General features: G+C 41.9%; 1 protein-coding gene across 2 annotated transcripts in view; it reads left to right on the top strand.

The window, feature by feature from the left end:
• The window catches only part of EDARADD (EDAR associated death domain), an 82,827-nt gene extending 66,868 nt beyond the window's left edge, over nt 1–15,959 (top strand). For both annotated transcript variants that reach the window (XM_059882646.1, XM_010820445.4), the window contains 2 exons: nt 949–994; nt 15,124–15,959. In XM_059882646.1, coding sequence (XP_059738629.1) covers nt 949–994; nt 15,124–15,506 — 429 coding nt within the window. In that variant the 3' untranslated portion in view covers nt 15,507–15,959. The remainder of the gene's footprint in view (nt 1–948; nt 995–15,123) is intronic.
• Nucleotides 15,960–21,047: the final 5,088 nt, after the last annotated feature.

A 21,047-nucleotide genomic window follows, 5' to 3' on the forward strand; every position in this document is an offset into this window, starting at 1 on the left:
GCCTTGGTAAAAATAGAACCTCAAGTAGATGGGCAGAAACACATTGCTTCTAAAGGGAATTAGTCACTGTTTTTAACAGTTTTTCTTTGCTTCTGTGACTTAGCAACTGAACAACAACAATAAAAAAAAGTATAATAGATGCAGGCAAGAATTATAACTTGGACTGACAAACAACAAGCCCGACAAAAAGCAGATAGAGAATAAAATAAGAGAAATAGTCCATAGTGTAAAATTAAAAACAAAGAAGAAATGGCATCTTGTATGCATTTATACTTTAAAAAAATGACAGTAATTTAACAAACATCTGTGGAGTGTCTGCTGTGTGCTGGGCATTGTTCTGACCGCTGAGGACCCAGCACGGAGAAGAAATAGACAAGGGTTCCTGCCCTCTGGGAGTTTATATTCTAGGGAGAGACACATCATTCACTACCCATTTTTTTTTTTTTTAATTGGAGGATAGTTGATTTACAACATTATGTTAGTTTCTACTGTACAGCAAAGTGAAGTGACACATATACATATATCCACTCTTTTAAAAATTCTTTTCCTGTGTAAATCATTACCGAATATTGAATAGAGTTCCCTGTGCTATACAGTAGGTCCTTATCAGTTATCCATTTTATATTTAGTAGTGTAAACATGTCAATTCCAATCTCCTAATCTGTCCCTTCTCTCTTTCCCCCCAGTAACTGTAAGTTTGTTTTCTATGTCTCCGACTCTCTATTTTGTAAATAAGTTCATTTGTACCTTTTTTTTATACCACATACAAGCAATATCATATGATATTTGTCTTTCTCTGTCTGACTTACTACTCAGTAAAGTACCATTCTTAAGATCCATACCCCTCTCCGAGGCTCTGGTGGAAATTTAACTACATTGGAAAATTGATAACATCTCTAATCACATATGGGTATGGTTTTAATGAAGATTGCATTTTTGTTTTTTAAGGGAGAAGAAAATGGCTTTCGAGACAGTACTGGAGACCCCCTTTCAGGTAAATGATTGACTTTAAAGGTATCTGGGCATCAGTGCTAGCTAGCATGGCTAAATTCAAGATCATTTGAGAAGGTGTTTATCATTAACTTTCAAAATCTGTATTACCGACTAGAGAAACTTTCCAACCACACGCCATGGTGAACTGCAAAGAAATCTTGCAGGATTTCACAAAAGCCTACAAGGAGTATTTTCTCATGTTAACCCTCCTTTGCTTGTGCAAGGCACAGCAGGGGTTTTAACTGGATGGCTTTAGGATCTGATGAGCGTCAGAACCGATCCTCCCTCCAAGTTCCAGGGGCCACAGTGTTGGTAGAGAACTTTGCCAGGAGGAAGCAAATGATGGGAGGTAGGCAAACCCAGTCACGGTAAGAAGGGCCGCTCAGACACCCACTGCCTCCCTTCCGTCTCCGCACCTTAGGGAGCCAGGCTACGTGCTGGTTCCCACCGTTTTCTGCTTCTAATGTGTTTCACCAAAAAACATTTTAAAATTAATTTTTATTAGAGTATAGTTGCTTTACAATGTTGCATTAGTTTCTACTGCACAACAAAGTGAATCATATACATGTATATACATATACATGTATAGGTATATACATATACATATGTATATGTAGGTTGTCCCCGAGCACTGAGTAGAGTATAGTTGCTTTACAATGTTGTATTAGTTTCTACTGCACAACAAAGTGAATCATATACATATATATACATATACATGTATAGGTATATACATATACATATGTATATGTAGGTCGTCCCCGAGCACTGAGTAGAGTTCCCTGAGCATACAGTATGTTCTCATTAGTTATCTATTTTATATGTAGTATCAATAATGTATATAAATCAATCCCAATCTCCCAATTCCTCCCACCTCTCCCCTTCCCCTCCTTGATGTCCACACATGTGTTCTCTATGTCTCTGTCTCTATTTCTGCAAATAAGATCATCTATACCATTTTTCTAGATTCCACATATATGCATTAATACACAGGAAACATTTAATTTGTCTCCACTGCCTCGTCCCCCACCACCTTTTTTGTTTCTTCATTGTAAGACAGAAACTCTGGCAGTGTTAAGGGCCTTCCTTGGTGGTCCAGGGGTTGGTACTTCGCACTTTAGTGCAGGGTTGCTGGTTTGATCCCTGGTCAGAGAATTTAGATCCCTATGTGCCATGTGCCATGGCCAAAAAAATGAAAAAACAAAAACAAAAAAAAATTGGCAATATTTAGATTTCTCATTAATTAATCATGGGGAAAATATGGAGTGAGCATTAAAATAAGCTACTAAAATAATAATTAGGGGAAAAAAAACCTCACCAACATTTTAAAATATCTTTTAAAACACATATTGAATGACCCAAATCATCAGGGGTTTGTTCATTTCTTTTTTAAAGAAGGATGGGGATACTCATAAAAGTCTTAGATATATTCTAACATCAATCCCAAGCTGTGCCCAGGTAACCATGCTGAAAATCAGAACTTGCGATGCATAATCAACTTTTGATACATGATGTTAGGAGCAGTTTTATCTCTGGGTGGTGAGATTCCAGGTGGGTTTTTTTTGTTTGTTTTTTTATTCAACCGATTTTCATTTCTTAAAGACCCACTGTGTGCCAGGCTCTGAGGAAGCCAGGTGGCAGAGGTACAGTTCTGAAAGACCCAAGTTGGGACGCTGGTTCCTGTTCAGCCACTATCCTGCTCACCACTGTCCTACTGTGATGGGAGAAATCAGGGAGAAATTGGGCCAGGAGAACGTCCGGTGGCACCTACCCACCAGCTTTCCTGGCACAGGCCCAACATCTGGGGTCCCAACCAGGAACCCATGGAACTTGTCTTCCTTGGACCACAGTCCGCCCCTGCTGGAGGCTAAGACCACGGCTCAGGATTATCCTCTTCCACAAATGCTCCAGTGGACACAGGCTCACATTAGAAGCACCTCGCTGAGTGAGGTGGAGGAACGGAAAGTATCTTTTCATACAAGCAGAGGCAGTTTTAATTTTCTTTTCACTCCCCTGTATTTAAAAAATTTCTAGTATGAGTGGGTATCAGAAAAACCTACACCCAAAACTTTCATCTGTATATTCAAACATATATATAACCAATGATCTGGTGTAGGCACATACATATAATGAGTAGTAAAATAACCTAAAAGGTGAACTGTGATGAGCCTGAGTGGTGAGAATGTGAAAATTTTTTTCCTATACTCATGTGAGTTTTTAGATTTTCTGTGACAAGTACATATTTCTTTTCTAATTAAAAAAAACCTATAGTTAAACTTTTTAAAGACTAACATCCTGCCTACCAATGTGAAACGTCAGCTAAAATGAATATGAATCAAGTAAGTTGGTTAGTAATATCTGTAAACCCTTCCAAGACTCTTACGAGGTCAGGTCATTACTAGATTAATCAAATTACGGTTTGTCTCTAAATGTCTTTACCTGTGTCAAAATGAAATGAAAGATTTTCAGAGAGAACAAACTTTTCACAGTGATAGCAGGTAACATTACCTAGAGCAGAACCCATCCTGCTGAAGTCAACATCTTTGCCACCCAGCATGATGCTTTGCCCAGAGGAATGTTCAGGTGTTTGGTTGGGTGTTTTTTTTTTCCCCCCATAAATAAGCAAATGAGAGACATTGACTTCAGGGCTTTGCTCTTGGAAGATGGGGCAAAAGCAAATCCCCATTGTTTCCTCTTTTTTTTTTTTCCCTAAATATCTATTTATTTGGCCCCACCGGGTCTTAGTTGCAGCACACGGGGATACTTAGTTGTGGCATGCAAACTCTTTGTTGTGGCATATGGAATCTAGTTCCTTGATCGAACCCAGGACCCCAGCGTTGGGAGTCTTAGCCACTGGACCACCAGGTGAGTCCTGCCGTATTTCCCCTTTGAATGAGAGCAGCCACCTAAATAAGGTTTACTTACTGTTCCACTTGCACAAATTTAGCGTTTGCCAGGAACCAGGTCTCGTTCAAGTACTTTTGTTGTTCAGTCGCTAATTCATGTCTGACTCTTTGCGACCCCATGGACTTCAGCAGCCAGGTTTCCCTGTCCTTCACCATCTCCCGGAGTTTGCTCAAACTCTTGTCCATTGAGTCCGTAATGCCATCCATCCATCTCATCCTCTGTTGCCGCTTCTACTCTTGCCCTCAATCTTTTCCAGCATCAAGGTCTTTTCCAATGACTCTGCTCTTTTTAGAGATGCCCTTAGAAAAAAGTGTTAATGACAACTCTGTGGGTTCAGTTATTCACCAGGTGGATACAACAGAAGTAGCACTGGGTCACATGACTGGCACTGGTCATGTGACTGGTACTCCATCGCATAGGTCCTGAGTGGGATTCAAGCCCCAGGCCTGGCCTGACCGCCCACCCTACCGCCACCACCAGCACCACCCCACGCTGTCTCCCTATTGGTCAAACCCATCGCCTGTGAAGCACACATGTCAGATGCTTGAGTGTCATACCCAGGGGGTGAAGGTCAGACTTCCAGCTCAGAGTCTCAGGCTGGAACAAAGCCAAAGTCCACCCCCTTCCCCCGAGTCAGTCTTTGAGCCACTGAAACACTTTTTGCAGATGCTTGCTACTTTCCCATAATCAGGCCCTTGGTCTAGCCTTACTTAACGCAGAGCCTGGCTTTTATTTAATTCTTAAATAAAACCTTAGTTATCTGCCATCCAGTTTATATCTGGTAAAAGAAAGCAATGTACGCAGGATGGAGGGCTCTAAGATAAAAGGAGGGATTCAACCAGAGTGAGAAATGACAGCTGACAGTTTGTAATCAAGGGAAGAATAAGAATACAATTCAGAATCAGCTACTACCAGAAAAATAAAGCCCCCTCGTGGAACCATTGAATGCAGAAACCAGCCCCCAGGAGTCATAAAAGTTTTACAGTGTTTTCATGCAGTTTTTCAAAATGAAAACATTTGGGCATTAAAAGAGTATGACTCAGTTATAAAAACCAGACAAACAAAAAACTCCTCGCAAATTGGAAAGTTAGAAACCTTTTCTAGGGACTTACCTAGCAATCTAGTGGTTAAGACTCTGCACTCCTAACGCAAGGGGCACAGGTTCGATTCTTGATTGGAGAACAAGGATCCCACGTGCTGCAAGGGGCAGGTGATATAAAAAAGATACGTCAATTCTGTAAACTACAGAAATTAAAACAAATAAATAATTTTAAAAACTAAAAAAACAAATAATAACCTCTTGTTCTTGCCTCTGGTGGCGCTGTTTATCACTTGGACCATGACTCCCTCCCTACCTCTTCACAGTTGCCAGCTTTGCAAGACTTGACTTTCTGACCACCTTGCATAATTCAGCACTTGCCTCTTCCAAACCTAATTTCCCTGTAGAAGTGAATGTGCAAAAAGATTTTCTTTTTTTTCAACTGAGGTCTATACGGTGACTCAGTAATACGTGGTGTCACGTAATTCAGAATGCAAGCTCACGTAAAACTCTCTGCTAAACTTTAACCTCGGTCGTTTCTTATATGTGTGTTTTGTTTTGTTTTGTTTTTAAACATACCTTCTATGCCTCAGTTTGGTGAGATGACAGAGTGGCCCAGTGTGATTTACTTGCCAAGATCCATCCAATTTGTCAGTTAGATTTCCTAGTGCTGCTGCCAACTTGATGTCTTCTTAAAAGGGTGTTTCAGAGAGGGAAAATGAAATCATATTGTTTTTCCCTTTGGTTAAGAGATCAAACACCCACCGAAAGCCCTGGGGTCAGTTTCTTAGTAGATAAAAATAATTCTTCACCATTTTCGAGCTCAGAGCAAATAACTACCTCTGATGAGTCATGTGGTATGCACACACCCCACTGATCTCTCAAAGCCATAAACTGGCATTTTAAATATATTTATTTCCAGCCATGTTAGAAACCACACGCAGAAAAAAGCGTGAATTTACACCATTAACAAACACAGCTGTGGAAGTATTTGACAGTACTTTGACACTTGCTGGTATTTTCCAAATCTCATAATTTATAGACACCTAGGAGTTATTTTTTCCAATGAGTCAATTCTTCGCATGAGGTGGCCAAAGTACTGGAGTTTCAGCTTTAGCATCATTCCTTCCAAAGAAATCCCAACTGAGGAGTTATTTTAGTTATTTTAGAATAGAACATGTTTTGCTATTTGCGAAGCTGCCAATATAAAATGTTTACTATTTAATTGTTCGTGCCAACTGAAGACCTGGTTATCACGGGGAACATTATTGTAAATGATTTGAGAGCTCGCAGTGGCACTGAGCACTGTGGAGGGAAATACCCGTGTAGTAATAGCTCCCGAAAAGCCAGGGTGTACAAGATAAAACGGCACCTCCCCTGCAGGGAGACACATTAAGTCAATCTGTGATACACTGCCAGCACCCTGACTGGAGCTATTTTCCAGGCTCAGCCAGTCATGACCCTTGTGGGCTCTGCATCTTGTTCCAATTCACAATTAACTGTTAATTGACCAGCATTTCATGGTCTGCCAGCCGCCAGCTTGAGGGTTAGGCACTGCGTCTTTGGACGTGAGCTGTTTCTTACTGTGTTTGAAATGACATGCACATACCTTGTCACTGAGCATGTTTGATTTCTGAACTCTTCTTTAAGGTATGATGTAAAAGGTGTGTGAGATGAAGAATAGTGGAAGAAGGGCGAAAAAAAAAAAACCCTAGAAAACCCATTCTTCTGTTTGTGAGTGTGCGGAAATATTATCCACAAACTCCCAATCACCAAGCGCACACTGTATTCTTCAAAGAGAAGTAGGTGGCATTCCAAAACCTACTTTTGCTGGCCCATCTGATTGAGAACTTCCTCAGTAGATATGGTTTAAGGCAATGGTTTTCAACCCTGCTGCACATGAGAATTTCCAAGAGAGCTTAGAAAACTTCCCGTGTCTGGCCTGTACCCCAGACCAATTAAATAAGGATATTGGTGGTGGAACCAGACATCAGGATTTTGTAATCTCCCCAGGGGAGAGTGGGGGTAGGGAGGGGGTAGAGAGTTCCATTTTTAGCCAAGGTTTGAGAACTACTGCTTTATTTATTCATTCATGCCTGTCATGCATGGGATCTTAGTTCTTCAACCAGAGATCAAACTCGTACCCCCTGCATTGAAAACTCAGAATCTTAACCACTGAACCACCAGGAAAGTCCTGAGAACTGCTGCTGTTATGGTTCCTTACCCACAGCTACTAATGCTTTGTTGCATACATACCATGCACTGCTGCTGCTGCTAAGTCGCTTCAATCATGTCCAACTCTGTGTGACCCCATAGACAGCAGCCCACCAGGCTCCCCCGTCCCTGGGATTCTCCAGGCAAGAACACTGGAGTGGGTTGCCATTTCCTTCTCCAATGCATGAAAGTGAAAAGTCAAAGTGAAGTTGCTCAGTCCTGTCTGACTCTTCGAGACCCCATGGACTGCAGCCTACCAGGCTCCTCTGTCCATGGGATTTTCCAGGCAAGAGTACTGGAGTGGGGTGCCATTGCCTTCTCCAACTACCATGCACTAGGATAAGGCTTTAAGGGATGGTCTCACTTAATCCTCTCCACACCTTTATGAAAGTCAGTCCTCTCAATTGTTCAGAGAGGGAGGACATGGCTGTACAGGAGTACAGGAGTAACTCGTCCAAGCTGCATACCTGCACAATGTCAGCTTGTATCGATAGTTGGTCAGCATGCCTCTAAAGCTCATGTGGCTCTCTCTGTGGTACATGGTGTACTCCTTCTCCATAGCAACCAGTCATCCTTCTTCTGCCTTGTATATACTCAGCACAAGAAACCTTTCAGTTTGTCTGAAACTTTCTAGATAACTCTTCATATGCTGCTCAGAAGTTTCTGATTTGATTATTTCTCTGTGTCATGTTCTTCATTAAATAGATTTACTCAGCAGACATTAGTGAGTGCCTACTGTGTGCCTGGAATTAAGTGGAGACATTAGACATCTAAGTCCCTTTCCTCTTGGACCTTATATACTGGTTGGGAGTGACAGACAGTAAACACAAGTAGTTACATGTGGTGGTAGGTGCCTTGAGGAAAATAAATGAGTGTACAGTGGGGTTTGCCTGCAAGGAAAGGATGCTGTGTTAGCTACGAAGGTGCACCAAGATCTAAGGAGCAAAGGAGCCAGCCATGTGGAGATCTGAGAAAGGAGGACTTCAGAGGGAAGACCCAGCTGGTGCAAAAGTCCTGAGGCAGGGTTGAGTATATGTTCTAGGGACAAGGGTGGGCAGTGAAGGGCACTTGGAAAGGCAATGAGCTGGGAGGTGTCAGCAGAGGCCAGATGACACAATGACACACTCTCCCCGCCCCCCCCCCCCCGCCACATTCTACTTAAAAAAAGTTGTAAAACCTAACACCCTTAAATAACATTTACATAAGACTTGACAAAAATGCTTTCACACCATTCACCTCATTTAATTCATGAGATATAGGAATTATTATATTATCATCTCCACTTGATAGATGAGGACTCTGAAGTCCAGGGATGTTAAATGCCATTTAGCAGTCAAGCCCTGGAAAGCTGGGGCACCAGGGTTTGAGGAGCCGCATCTGATGCAGCTGACTCAGGATTGTGCATGTGAAGCAGCTGTCCCCAACCTTTTTGGCACCAGGGACTGGTTTTGTGAAAGAGTTTTTCCACCATCTGGGGGTGGGAGTGGGGGATGGTATCAGGATGTTTCAAGTGTGTTACATTTATTGTGCACTTTATTTCTATTATTATTCCATCAGCTCCACCTCAGATCACCAGGCATTAGATCCCAGAATTTGGGACTCCCGATATAAAAGGGCACAGTGCAGGGCTGGTTATATATTAAGCGTTTGATAAATGACAGTTACTGTGATGATAAAAACCACTGAGAAATTTGGCCCTTCTTCCACTGATAAATTCTTCCTTAGTTCAAGCCAGGACTCAGACTAAACTTATAGAAGGCAAATCCTTCCAGAGTTTTGGCCTCTAAGAAGTTATTATGAATTAATGGTGCAATCTGTTCTTGTTTTTCATCAGTGGAAAATATGCAAGTCAAGTGTCAAAATATGACAAGCAAGGACCCTACTTGTTAGAGAATCTAAGTGAATTTTTGTACATAACTGACTTCTCTCTCCTCAATAACACTCTCCTTTCCTTGCCCCAAATCTAGAATCAATCTGTTTTTTGTATTTTTCTGTTAACAGCCAACAGACACCAGTAAATTTCTCTTTCCTTTGCTAGTAATTATCTCTTCACATCCTAAAATGCATCACACAGTAATAAGAAACCTACCTTGTCTCCAGAGGAGAAAGAACAATTCTCATTCATTCATTTAGTAAACAGTTTTTGAGTTTCTCCTGTATAGATACCCTGAGCTTGCCACTGAGTAGCATCCAATAATAATCCCATTTTCCCCCCATTTCTTAGGAAAACGTCTTTGGTTCTAAATGTTTATCTTCTCATGATTTTTCTCACCCCAAAGCTTTAGCCATCCTTTCCTTGCATGCACACGAATACATGATAGGTGTTTACAGGAGGGCAGGACAAAATATATTTCGTAGGGGAAAAAAAAGTTTGTCTGCTTAAGTCCTCAGAGAACTAATTATAGTTTATGATTCAAAAGGCAACTTTAAATTCATGACTGTTGGCAGTTTGTATAGATTCCAGTTGGGAAAATGGCTTAGTGTGTGTGTTATTGAAAATAAAAAAGGAAACAATAGACTTTTGACACATCATATGTTTTAAAACAAACTGATAAATGGATGGTGGTGATGTTCAAAGAAATAGAAGTTTCTCATACACTAGAAGGCTTAGAGGAGCTTCACAGAAACATTCACGATTTTCATTTTCTTGACACTAAAGGAGAAAACATCGCTAAAACCCTGAGTCTTACGGAGGTAATACAGGGCAGACCTTCAGAAAGCAATACATTTCATTCTGGACTTAGAGATATAAATCGTTTATTTTTTTGTGACATTTAAAAAATATATTTTAAGTATCCAAATAAACATTGTAACTATAGAAAATTAGGACCATCCATTGTTAATGTTTTTATGCATACTTCTAGATTTTTCCTATGCCCATGAATGTGTGTATAATATATGCTTTATGTGGATAAAAATGACTATATTATTTTGTTTTTACAAAAACTGAATTACACATACCCTTTGGTAAACTGCTTGTTTTCCTACGTGACAGATTTTTATTTTGACTCTACTTTTTTTCCGTATACCCACCTTTATTTTTTTAATTTATTTATTTTTAATTGAAGGATAATTGCTTTACAGTATTAATGTTGGTTTCTGCCCTACATCAACATGAATCAGCCATAGGTGTACATATGTCCCCTCCCTCTTGCACCTCTGTCCCACTTCCCAGCCCCACCCCACCTCTCTAGGTTTTTACAGAGCCCCGATTTGAGTTCCCTGGATTTTGACTCTACTTTTAAATAAGGGCAAAGAAAATTGCACAGTTTCCCCCTTGTACTGCAAAAGCCACCTTCAATGTTAGAAAGCTCTTTATAAATAAATTTCTGTCCCATCATGGAGCTAAAGTCTTACTTCCATATACACCACACCATTATTAATGGAGCGGAAGAATAACTCTCACTATATTACACAGAAATGTAATTCAACATTTTAGAACTCTAAGATGTGTACACATTGCAGGAGGATATGGATCTTTTCTCAGGGCCCTGAAGGTGCAACAACAAAGATCATACGGAATATCTCACTGCAAGGCAAAGTCAGGAGATGCAAACACAATGATGAGACTGTGGGTGAGATGGCATTGCAGGCAGAGCAGGGGGATTTCATGAAGGGGTGTTTCTGAGGTGGGTTTCATAGGATAGATAAGTTCAGTAGCTGAGGGGAATTTCAATGAGAGGAGTTCAGTGAGAGGGAGAGAGAAAGAAGAGAGATGACTGACAGAGAGAAAACATCAGAAAAGTCATGGAGGAAATCTTTATTTTCCACCTATGCAATTGACAAAGATCTTTTTAAAAGTGTTACTTGGTGCTGCTGCTGCTAAGTCGCTTCAGTCGTGTCCGACTCTGTGTGACCCCATAGATGTCAGCCCACCAGACTCCCCTGTCCCTGGGATTCTCCAGGCTAGAACACTGGAGTGGGTTGCCATTTCCTTCTCTAACGCATGAAAGTGAAAAGTGAAAGTGAAGTCGCTCAGTCGTGTCCGACCCTCATCGACCCCATGGACTGCAGCCTTCCAGGCTCCTCCGTCCATGGGATTTTCCAGGCAAAAGTACTGGAGTGGGGTGCCATTGCTAACAAAGGTCAACTGAGATATGCACCATCACTATTCTCTGTTTGGAGTGTAAATTGGCACAATATTTTTCTGGAAAGCAATTTAGGGTATATGCACTGATAGCCTTAAAATGGTCATACTTTTCAGCCTAATAGTCCCATTACTGGAGAGATAATTAAAGAGGTGGCCAAAAATTTAGATGTAAGGGTCTGCATCAAATTGTTACTCATAGTCATGCAACTATGGGGAAACCCTGGATGTTCAAGTTTACACAAAATTCATAACTGAATATAATTTTAATGTTCTACCCTGAGCTTATATTTTTTCCTTTTCATTTTATTAAACTTTGAAACAAAGAAAATACAGGTTGTCTATTCAGGAAGTCAGTAGTCCCCCTTCTCTGGAGCCCAGATTATATTCAAGGAAGTCATGGGAAATAAGATGGGAAGAGAGGTATGGAGAGCTTCCAGGGGAGATTGGGACCCTGGTAACTGGTTGGATAGAGAAAAAAAGTCTGTAAGGATGCTGAAGAATTGCAGGTGCCATTAGGGGACTTGAGGTGCTTTGTGTGCACAGTATATAAGAAATATATAAGTACTGTATTGGGCCCTTTGAGTTGGAGATGTCATCTGAACATCGAGAGACGCTTTCTCGTAGTCAGTTCTGGGGCCCAGGTGAGCTGGCAGGGTTGGCCATTCATTTATTCACTCAATCCACATTGGTTAAGTGTTTGCTGTGTGTCAAGGGCTGTATTAGATCCTGCAGATGCAAAAAGAAAGGGTCTTCCATTCTAGTGGGAGATCTTTGTAGAGGCTGTTGGGAGTGGAGAAGACCAAAGGGACGCAGTGCAGAAGAGGAAAGCTTTGGGCTAAGAACAGGACTAGAGCACCTCCTTGTAACTCCCAGGGACTTGGCATGAGACAGGCTGGGATCACAGTGTCTCAGGCAGACAAGAAAAGGGATGTGGCCAGGACAAGGTAGGATGTGCCTGGGGATAAGGGGCTTGAGTTCTGGGAAAAGAGTCTTCAGTGCAATAGACAGTGTTCAAAGGGGCACAAGAGTCTTGGGCTCAGTTCTAGAGGCAGGCAGGCCCAAGGGGAGTGATGTGATGGGGGCATTAGCAGCAGCAGGGGGTCCAGGTGATCCTCCAAGCCAGGTGGGGATCTGCTTGTCTGGATTTATCTACCCCATCAGAACTGGACTGTGGTCCGCAGGTGGGGCATGGGGAACTGGGTCTGGTCTCTACAGGGCTGGTAAGAATGGGGCTGGTCAGATGCTGCTCGCCAAAGAAGGTGAAGGTTAATAACATGGTGAGGCATTGTAGGCAACAGGTTTTGATTTCTCCTTTTAGAAGTTTAATAGTAAATTGGGACTTGCCCAGCAGTCCAGTGGTTAAGACTCTGAGCTTTTACTGCAGGTTGTATGGGTTCCATCCTGGTTGGGGAACTAAGATCCCACATGCCATGTAGTATAACCCAAAAAATAATAACAAATATTTTTAAAACAGTAAGGAAATGAAGAGTAAGAGAAAGGCCTTCAGTGAATTATAAACCAGAGAGTGGCAGTTTGAGGTTCTTATTTTTTATGATAGAGGAGTTATATACCTATCTGTGGATAAAGGAAAGAGAATCAATAGAGATGGTGTCTGGAGGTGAGGGGAAAGAAAGGAGGTATTTGATGAAACAAATCATGGGGAAGGTGGGAAGAGGTGGCCTCAAAGCGGTAAGTGAAGCTTGGCAAAGAGGAGGGATGCTGCACTGATACGTTGGCTCAGTGCTGAACAATATGTTTGTTAATGTAATACATGATTTTCATTATCGTAGAAATATAAACACCACTAGAGAAAGTTTGGAAAATAGAAGCATAATCCCAGGTGGTGCAGTGGTAAAGACTCTGCCTGCCAATGCAAGGACACAAGTTCAATCCCTGGATCAGGAAGATCCCCTGGAGGAGGGCATGGTAACACACTCCAGTATTCTTACCCGGAGAATCCCATGGACAGAGGAGCCTGGTGGGCTACCGTCCATGGGGTCACAAAGAGTCGGACACGACTGAGCACACAGCTCACACCTGAGCACACCCCGACATGCACACTGAGAAAGTTTGGAAAATAAAAACATAATCCTACATTAACCACAGAAGCTATGATTATTTTTGTACATTTCCTTCCATGGTAATATTAACAGAGACTTTTCCCATAGTTTTAATCAGAGTACATAAATTCCTTACTTCTTGCATTTTTCACTTAACATGACAGCACACACATTTTCTAGGTTGCTATATAGTCTTCATAATTTCTTAAATAATATTCCTTCAAATAGTAACAATAATTTATTTCACTAGTCCCCTTTGATTTTAAGTTTTTTTTAATATATAATAAGAGTAAGACTATAATAAAAAATGTTCAAGTACATACCTATTTTAAATGATCTCCTTTGGCTGGATTCTCAGAAGTTATATTAGTAGGTCAGAGTATGAGCATCATTTTCATGGCTTTTGTTATCTTTTACTTTGTATTTGCCTCAAATTTTCTAGTTCTCAATTTTATAATAGCCAGAGTGACTCCTTTTTTTTTTTTTTTTCTCCAAATTTTTTACTTTCCTAAGTTGGGCAGTCCACACAGTTCAGTGTAGAAAAAGGCATCATAACCTCCCAGAATTTTCCAAGCCAGTGATCTTTAGTGTTGCCTTTGGTGGTTAAATATACCCGGTGAGAGGGGCTAGGAAATTCAGTGCAGTTGCAGAGTTTTAATTCACTTGGGTTGCTTCACCCACTTACACCTGTACTCTGAGTTGTCTCTTGCCTACTAACCTCTTCCCTCTAACCTATTTACTGCTTACCTACTAGCTTCATCCTCTGCTAACATGCTGGCAGATACTGCAGGGAGGCCAGAGATGATGGATGGGAAGGTGGCCCTTCCTCTGTGCTGGGGCAGCTCTTCTTGGTGAAAGCAAAAGTGTTAGTCGCTCAGTCATGTCTGACCCTTTGTGACCCCATAGACTGCAGCCTGCCAGGCTCCTCTGTCCATGGAATTCTCCAGGCAAGAATACTAGAGTGGGTAGCCATTCCCTTCTCCAGGGGATCTTCCCAACCCAGGGATCGAACCTGGGTCTCCAGCATTGCAGGCAGATTCTTTATCATCTGAGCCACCAAGGAAGCCCCCTTCTTGGGGAGGCTGAGCTCAAAGCCACCCACTCACCCAGCCCACTGCACACTCCTCAGGGTATTGGCTCCACTTCAAAGGCAGCCCTATGTGTTAAAAAAAAAAAAAAAAAAAAAAAAAAACACACATAAATAAAGGCAAAGCCATGATAAGGTGGCCATAAATCTGAAAAGTCTGGCATTATCAGTTATCACTTATTTTCAAATATGTGTGTGGAGTGGATATTCCAGTTTTGGGTTTTGCATGTATTTTTTTTTTTTTTTTTAATAAAGACCTTTTGAAGAATTGTGTAATACTTTACACTCTGACATTCTATGCTTGACTTTAAAAAGCTGACAAGGCTGACTTGTAATATGGAAGGGGCGAGAGGGTTGAGGAGCAGGTGAGAATGGGCTGGTTTCTCCTGGGATGGCTGACCACCCCCCCCTCCACTGGCTATCTGCCCATGGAGAGAGCTCTGCTCTTTGGAGCCCTCATCTGGCCAGCAGGCTCACAAACGTGCAGCCCTGGGGGACAGAGAGTCTCAGAAAGGAACACTGGCTTTATAAAGTCTTGCCACGCTTCCAACAGAGCAGCTCTTCGTGACCGCAAAGAACAGGGGGTTATTGGTGAATATGTAGAAGTGAGTATCCTGAAATAGGTGCTGTGCTTACCCTGATGCTATGAGCAATTCAGTAGGAGAATAAAGGACCAGAGATAAGCATGTGTCTGGGGCCTCTTGCTGACATATGCACCCTGTGGTTTACCCTGCAGATGTGAGCAAGGACGCGTCCTGCACGGAGACCTGTTCCTGTCCCTCCTGTTCGCTCCAAGTCCCCACCATCAGCGACTTGCTCAATGACCAGGACTTACTAGATGTGATCAGGATAAAGCTGGATCCCTGTCACCCAACAGTCAAAAACTGGAGAAATTTTGCAAGCAAGTGGGGCATGCCCTACGACGAGCTGTGCTTCCTGGAGCAGCGACCGCAGAGCCCCACCCTGGAGTTCTTGCTCCGGAACAGTCAGAGGACGGTGGGCCAGCTGATGGAGCTCTGCCGGCTGTACCACCGCGCCGACGTGGAGAAGGTGCTGCGCAGGTGGGTGGACGAGGAGTGGCCCAAGCGGGGGCGTGGAGAGCACCCCAGGAACTTCTAGACCTCCGCTCCTTCTCATTGGCCTCTCGGACATTGAAACAAGCGCAAGTTAAGGAGCAATGTGAATCTGTTCTTTTTTTTTCTCTTTCCCCACATTGTGCTGCACGCAGGATTTTAGCTCCCTAACCAGGGATCGAACCCATGGAGCCTGCACTGGGAACGTGGAGTCTTAACCACTGGACCTCTGGGAAAGTCCTGACTCTGTTCTTTTTCAGGTTTAGGAGAAGGGCCCAGAATCATGGACACTGGTTTTCCCTAGAGCTGGCAATTTTGTGGAGAGGTTGGGTATGTTTTTGGTGGTGGAATTTCCTTTAGTTTTGCACATCTGTTTTAATTTAATATTTGAATCTGGAATTGGGGAAAATGCGTTGTAAGCTCCTACGGGGACCAGGGCCAAATCTATAATCAGAATGGATTCATGCCATGATGAAAATAAAAGTTCCCCTCCTTTAAATACTGAAGATTGAGATTGGAACTAAGATGGTTGATGGCCCCCCAAAGTCATCCACAAGATCCCTGATGAGTAATGACACTCCCACAGCTTAGAAGAAACCCACAGAGAGCAGTCACCCTTTAGTCTATTACTCTTTTTGTTATAAAGTGCTCAAGTGAATTTACAGGTTACTGGCATTATGTTGTGATACACTCTAGGACACAGGTGCCGTCTTTCTTATTCAAACACTTGCATAATCTGGGCGCTGTCAAAGGGGTCTTTGCTCGAGTGTTTTCGAAAGAAATGTTTATAAAAACAATTGGTTATTGGGAAGACAAAGTCAGGAGTTAGCAGGGTAATAAGGACCACCACGGGAAAGGTATTGACAAAGAGTTGGCCCTTCCAGTATCCTTGACTTTTCAAAAGTTAATTTAATATTTACGTCTTTTCTATCGGGTCAAGTGTTTTGCCCCAGAGAGAAAGCTCAGTTGAGAAATAAAAATCTGGGGAGGGAGGAGGGGGGAGGGGTTCAGGATAGAGGGGACACATGTATGCCTATGGCCAGTTCATATTGATGTATGGCAAAATCCATCTCAATATTCAGATATTGTACATCACAATTCAGCCCATGGGTGAAAGGCAACCCCCTCTAAAACCTACTATCTCAGCTTAAGACAGAGCCTCAGTATTACCCAGCACATTAGCCAAGAAAGAGAAATATTTAATGATGATATTGTAAGGGGAACTGTGCTTTAAAATCCAAATTTTAGAGGATTTAAAACCAAATGAAAGATTAGATCCAAAGAATATCCAGAATTCTTGTTTGATGGTTTACTGTGGAAGGTGTGGAGGATGGGAGCCTTGGTTTACTTGACAGTTTCATAAAAGTGCTATTTGGTTTTGGCTGTAGGCTTAGAAAATTAAGGTACTTCATCTAGTTTGAGAGGATTCTGTATAAATCCCTGACTAAAAGAAGCAAAAATGATGACTAACATTGATAGGAGTTCAAGAAAGATTAGGATTAATTCAAAAAGTTATTTTCTAAACCGCTGACATTTTTTCCCCACTGTTTACAGCAGTTACAGAGGTTGCTGGTATGTAGTCATCAAATGTTATCTCTAAACTTGCAAAATTACTGTAGAGACCTACTGATCTCTTCTGATTTAGTCGGTGTTAGTCACATCTAGCTCGCCAGATTTAGCAGATAAATGCCATGTTTATCAAAAGATGTACCCAAAGCAGCAGTCAGAGATAAAAGGTAAGTTTTAAAAACTGGGTTCTTTTGCAACTTGATGTCCAATGGGGCGGTTGTTACATGTTGATTGTCTGCTGTGTTCTCGGCACTGTACAGAACATTTGATTTTGCACCATGTTCGGGATCCCAGGTGGAGCGATGGTAAAGGATCTGCCTACCAGCGCAGGAGACGCAAGAACTCGGGTTCTATCCCTGTGTTGGGAAGATCCCCTGGAGTACGAAATGGCAGCCCTCTCCAGTATTCTTGCCTGGAGAATCCCATGGACAGAGGAGCCTGGTGGGCTACAGTCCATAGTGTGACAAGGAGTCAGACACAACTGAGCGTGCACAAGCATGTACACACGGTGTTTTCATTAGGCTGCGTGTGACGTGTTCTCATACGTTAGCCCAAAATGTACTATGGGAAAGTGCAGATGAGCCTTTCACATTTATTATGGACATTTAGGGAAATGGAACCAAAAGGGTGTGCTTATTTAGTGTTTTGTGGTTCCAGACCCTCAAGTCAGAGGGTCATCTCTCCTTGGATCCTGACACCCCTTCGTGATAGAAGGAGGGGGTCCCAGCATGACAAATGTCCCGTGGGACATGTTTCCAAATTTCCAAACTGCAGATTTCAATGTCAAAGCTGACATTTTTTCAAGTTTTTTTTTTTAATGTGGACCATTTTTAAAGCATTTTGAATTTAAAATTTGTTTTTATTGAATTTGTTATGATATTGTTCTGTTTTATATTTTGGTTTCTTGGCCAAGCAGTGTGTGGGATCTTAGTTCCCTGATCAGGGATTGAACCCGTACTCCCTGCATTGGGAGGCGAAGTCTCAACCACTGGACCACCAGGGAATTCCCCCCAAGCTTAGACAGAACTTACCCTCATAGATACCTGAATGTGGCTATGGTTCATAAATGTCAGCTGAAATTACCTTTGAGTTGGATCAGAAATGTTAAGACACAAGAGTGCAGATGGTTCAGCTATGGGCAGAGCTAAGAATGCTCCTTTATCTTTATGTTCAGGAATTACAGAGAAACCACGAGACCACAGAGCACCACCCACTCATCTCTCCATTTGGCAGCATTACTTCCAAAGCCCTGATGGCTAATAATTTCCATCACTGGCTATAAAAGCTTAAGTGTCTTTTATAATTGCATAGCGGAAGTGCCAGGGTAGAAGGGATTAAAAAAAAATTGGAGTTGATATAAGTATGTTGTTTTAATTTCACTCTATCATTATTTGCACACATCAACATCTACATTCATTGGCATTTACCTTAGGAAAAGTTGTAATTATTAACAGTATGATATTAGCAGAGAGAGATTTAACCAAAAATTGTTTTTAATTAAAGTTCATTCAGATTCTAGACTTTGACCAAATGAAGGATGACTTTCATCTGTGTTACATACAGAAACAGCAAAAGTAAATCTCAACTGAAATAGAACTATAACACAATTCTGTAATAATCCCAAATAATTTTCTTTAAAGTTTATTTTTAGTAGATAAATACTGTATTAGCCTGACTATGATGATACTTTACAAAGGTCAAAGTGGAAAGGAAGAGAATTACTTTATGCCTGATTGATCAAATAATTGTTAAACTGTATTCATTAATACTTAAAAGCTTTGTTCTGTAGGAATCCATGTTGAATTGACCACACTATGAACTAATCTGCTTTTGATGAGGTCCTTTCGCTATTAGAAGGATGAATTCTTTTTAGCTAAGTTCCAAGGTACACTCTTTTAAACAAAACTCTCACCTGAAATGTCATGGTGTTATGTGTGGCAATATGCATTTTAGTTGGTTGCAATAGAAAATTACTACTTGCAAGGGAATGGAAAGCAAAGTAGACACCACACACACACCCAGGACGTATGCACACAGAGGAAGACTCACGTGGAAGGAAGAAATGGCAGCCACTCCAGTAAGCTCGCCTGGAAAATCCCGTGGACCGCGGAGCCTGGTAGGCTACCGTCCATGGGGTCGCAAAGAGTCGGACACGACTGAGTGACAAATAAAGCACAGAGTTATTTAAATTATTAAATAACTTAATTTAAATTAAGTTAAATTTAAATGACTTAAAGTAATCTTAAAATTATAAGATTTTAAATAGGGCTTAAATTGTTTGCCTGGATCGCCCATCAGTATTCAAGATGACTTGTATGAACAAGTCTTCCATTTTTGTGACACTAAATAATAAATATTCAATAATATAGAGGGACTTCCCTGGCGATCCAGTGGTCAGACTCTGTGCTTCCACTGCAGGGGACCCAGGTTCAACTCCTGGTTGGGAAACTAAGGTCCCACAAGCTACATGGCCATAAAATAATAACCGAAAATGCATGGTCATAGACGAAGATGCTGCGCCTCTGTTACCCTGTAGGGTAATTTTTATGTGGTGCTGCCCTCTGCTGGAGAATGAAATGTATTTGCATTCTTACAGGCTTGGTTAAGACCAGCCTGTGTGTGTGTCAGTCGCTAAGCTGTGATTCCATGGACGGTAGCCCACCAGGCTCCGGCTCCTCTGTCCATGGAATTCTCCATGGCAAGAATACTAGAGTGGGTAACCATTCCCTTCTCCAGGGGTCTTCCTGACCCAGGGATCAAACCCCTGTCTCTTGCGTCTCCTGCACTGGCAGGCAGATTCTTTGCCTTCTGAGCCACCGGGGACCACCTAGCCCCAAGACCAGCCTAGAACCAACCTTCTATTGATTATTGGTTGTATGTTAGAACCCTTAGAAGTAGCCCACTAAAAAATCGGAAGAGTGCAATCATTTTACAGACTGACAAATATTAATGGAATGAGGCTGGCATAATTGAGATAAGGGTTCCTGTCCCCTGAAGGTATCCCCATCATGACAACATCCATCACTCAGATGAAACGTGGAACAGTCAACCCTAGTTCCTCACTCTGGGAATTCTCCCTAAACACTCAGTAGGACTTTTCCTCTGTGGAAATTTAAGGTTAGCTGTCTGTGGTCTCTCTTGCTTTCAGTTTAATGATGCTTCGTCTTGAACATCACAAGAATAGTGGCTTCTGTGTAAAAAGGCAAAGGGATTGATCTCCCTCAATTACAGCAGACTTCAAGGCAGAGTGCTAGCTGTGTCTTCCTCTGTGATACATAAAAGAAACACAGTATTTTAAATACAATCCTAATAACTAAGATCTAGCAAATTTTCTTTCTCTTTCAGATGAGTGAATATATTTCATTTAGTTTTGAGGCAAGACTATCCTCCTTATATTAATAACATTTTCCCACTTCTGTCCTCCCTGTTCTAGAATCTTCCTCTCCTCTGGGGTCATGTTTCTGCTCTCTGTATTGCTTGTTTTAGGGCCAGTTCCTCAGTCTTTGAATCAGATTTCTTCTATATGCCTGTGGCCTTCTTAATCCCGGTGACCTGCTAACATTAACCTCCTTTTTTTTGCTTATACATATAGAGGATTATCTTTCATATTTAATGACACTTTGGACCTAAGAACATTGAAACTGTTTTCTACCCTTGTAACCAAAACATCTGCAACTGCGTGTAGAGGAAGTGACTGAGAAACAGTCTCCCTCCTGATTCTGTGATTTCTTGCCTGGGAGTTCCAGCTCCACCTTCTGAAATGTGTGCACTTGTGTATAAATGGACAAGGGCAAATCTTGCTTCCCATTTGTTTGGAGGGTTGCGGCCGTGATGCTGAACCAAGTGCCGGGCAAGTGGGGTCCCATTGCCTAGAGGAAGACTCAGAGCAGAGGAGGGGAGGCTGTTCCCTTTGTCCCCATGGCCATCTTAGCCAAGGACACCCCTGAAATCAACTCCACGGTTGAAGAGATCAAAGCAGTCAACAGCGCAACTCAAAATGAAATGATTGAGTTTATCA

Source organism: Bos taurus, chromosome 28 (genome assembly GCF_002263795.3).
Source record: "Bos taurus isolate L1 Dominette 01449 registration number 42190680 breed Hereford chromosome 28, ARS-UCD2.0, whole genome shotgun sequence".
Classification (NCBI taxonomy): domain Eukaryota; kingdom Metazoa; phylum Chordata; class Mammalia; order Artiodactyla; family Bovidae; genus Bos; species Bos taurus.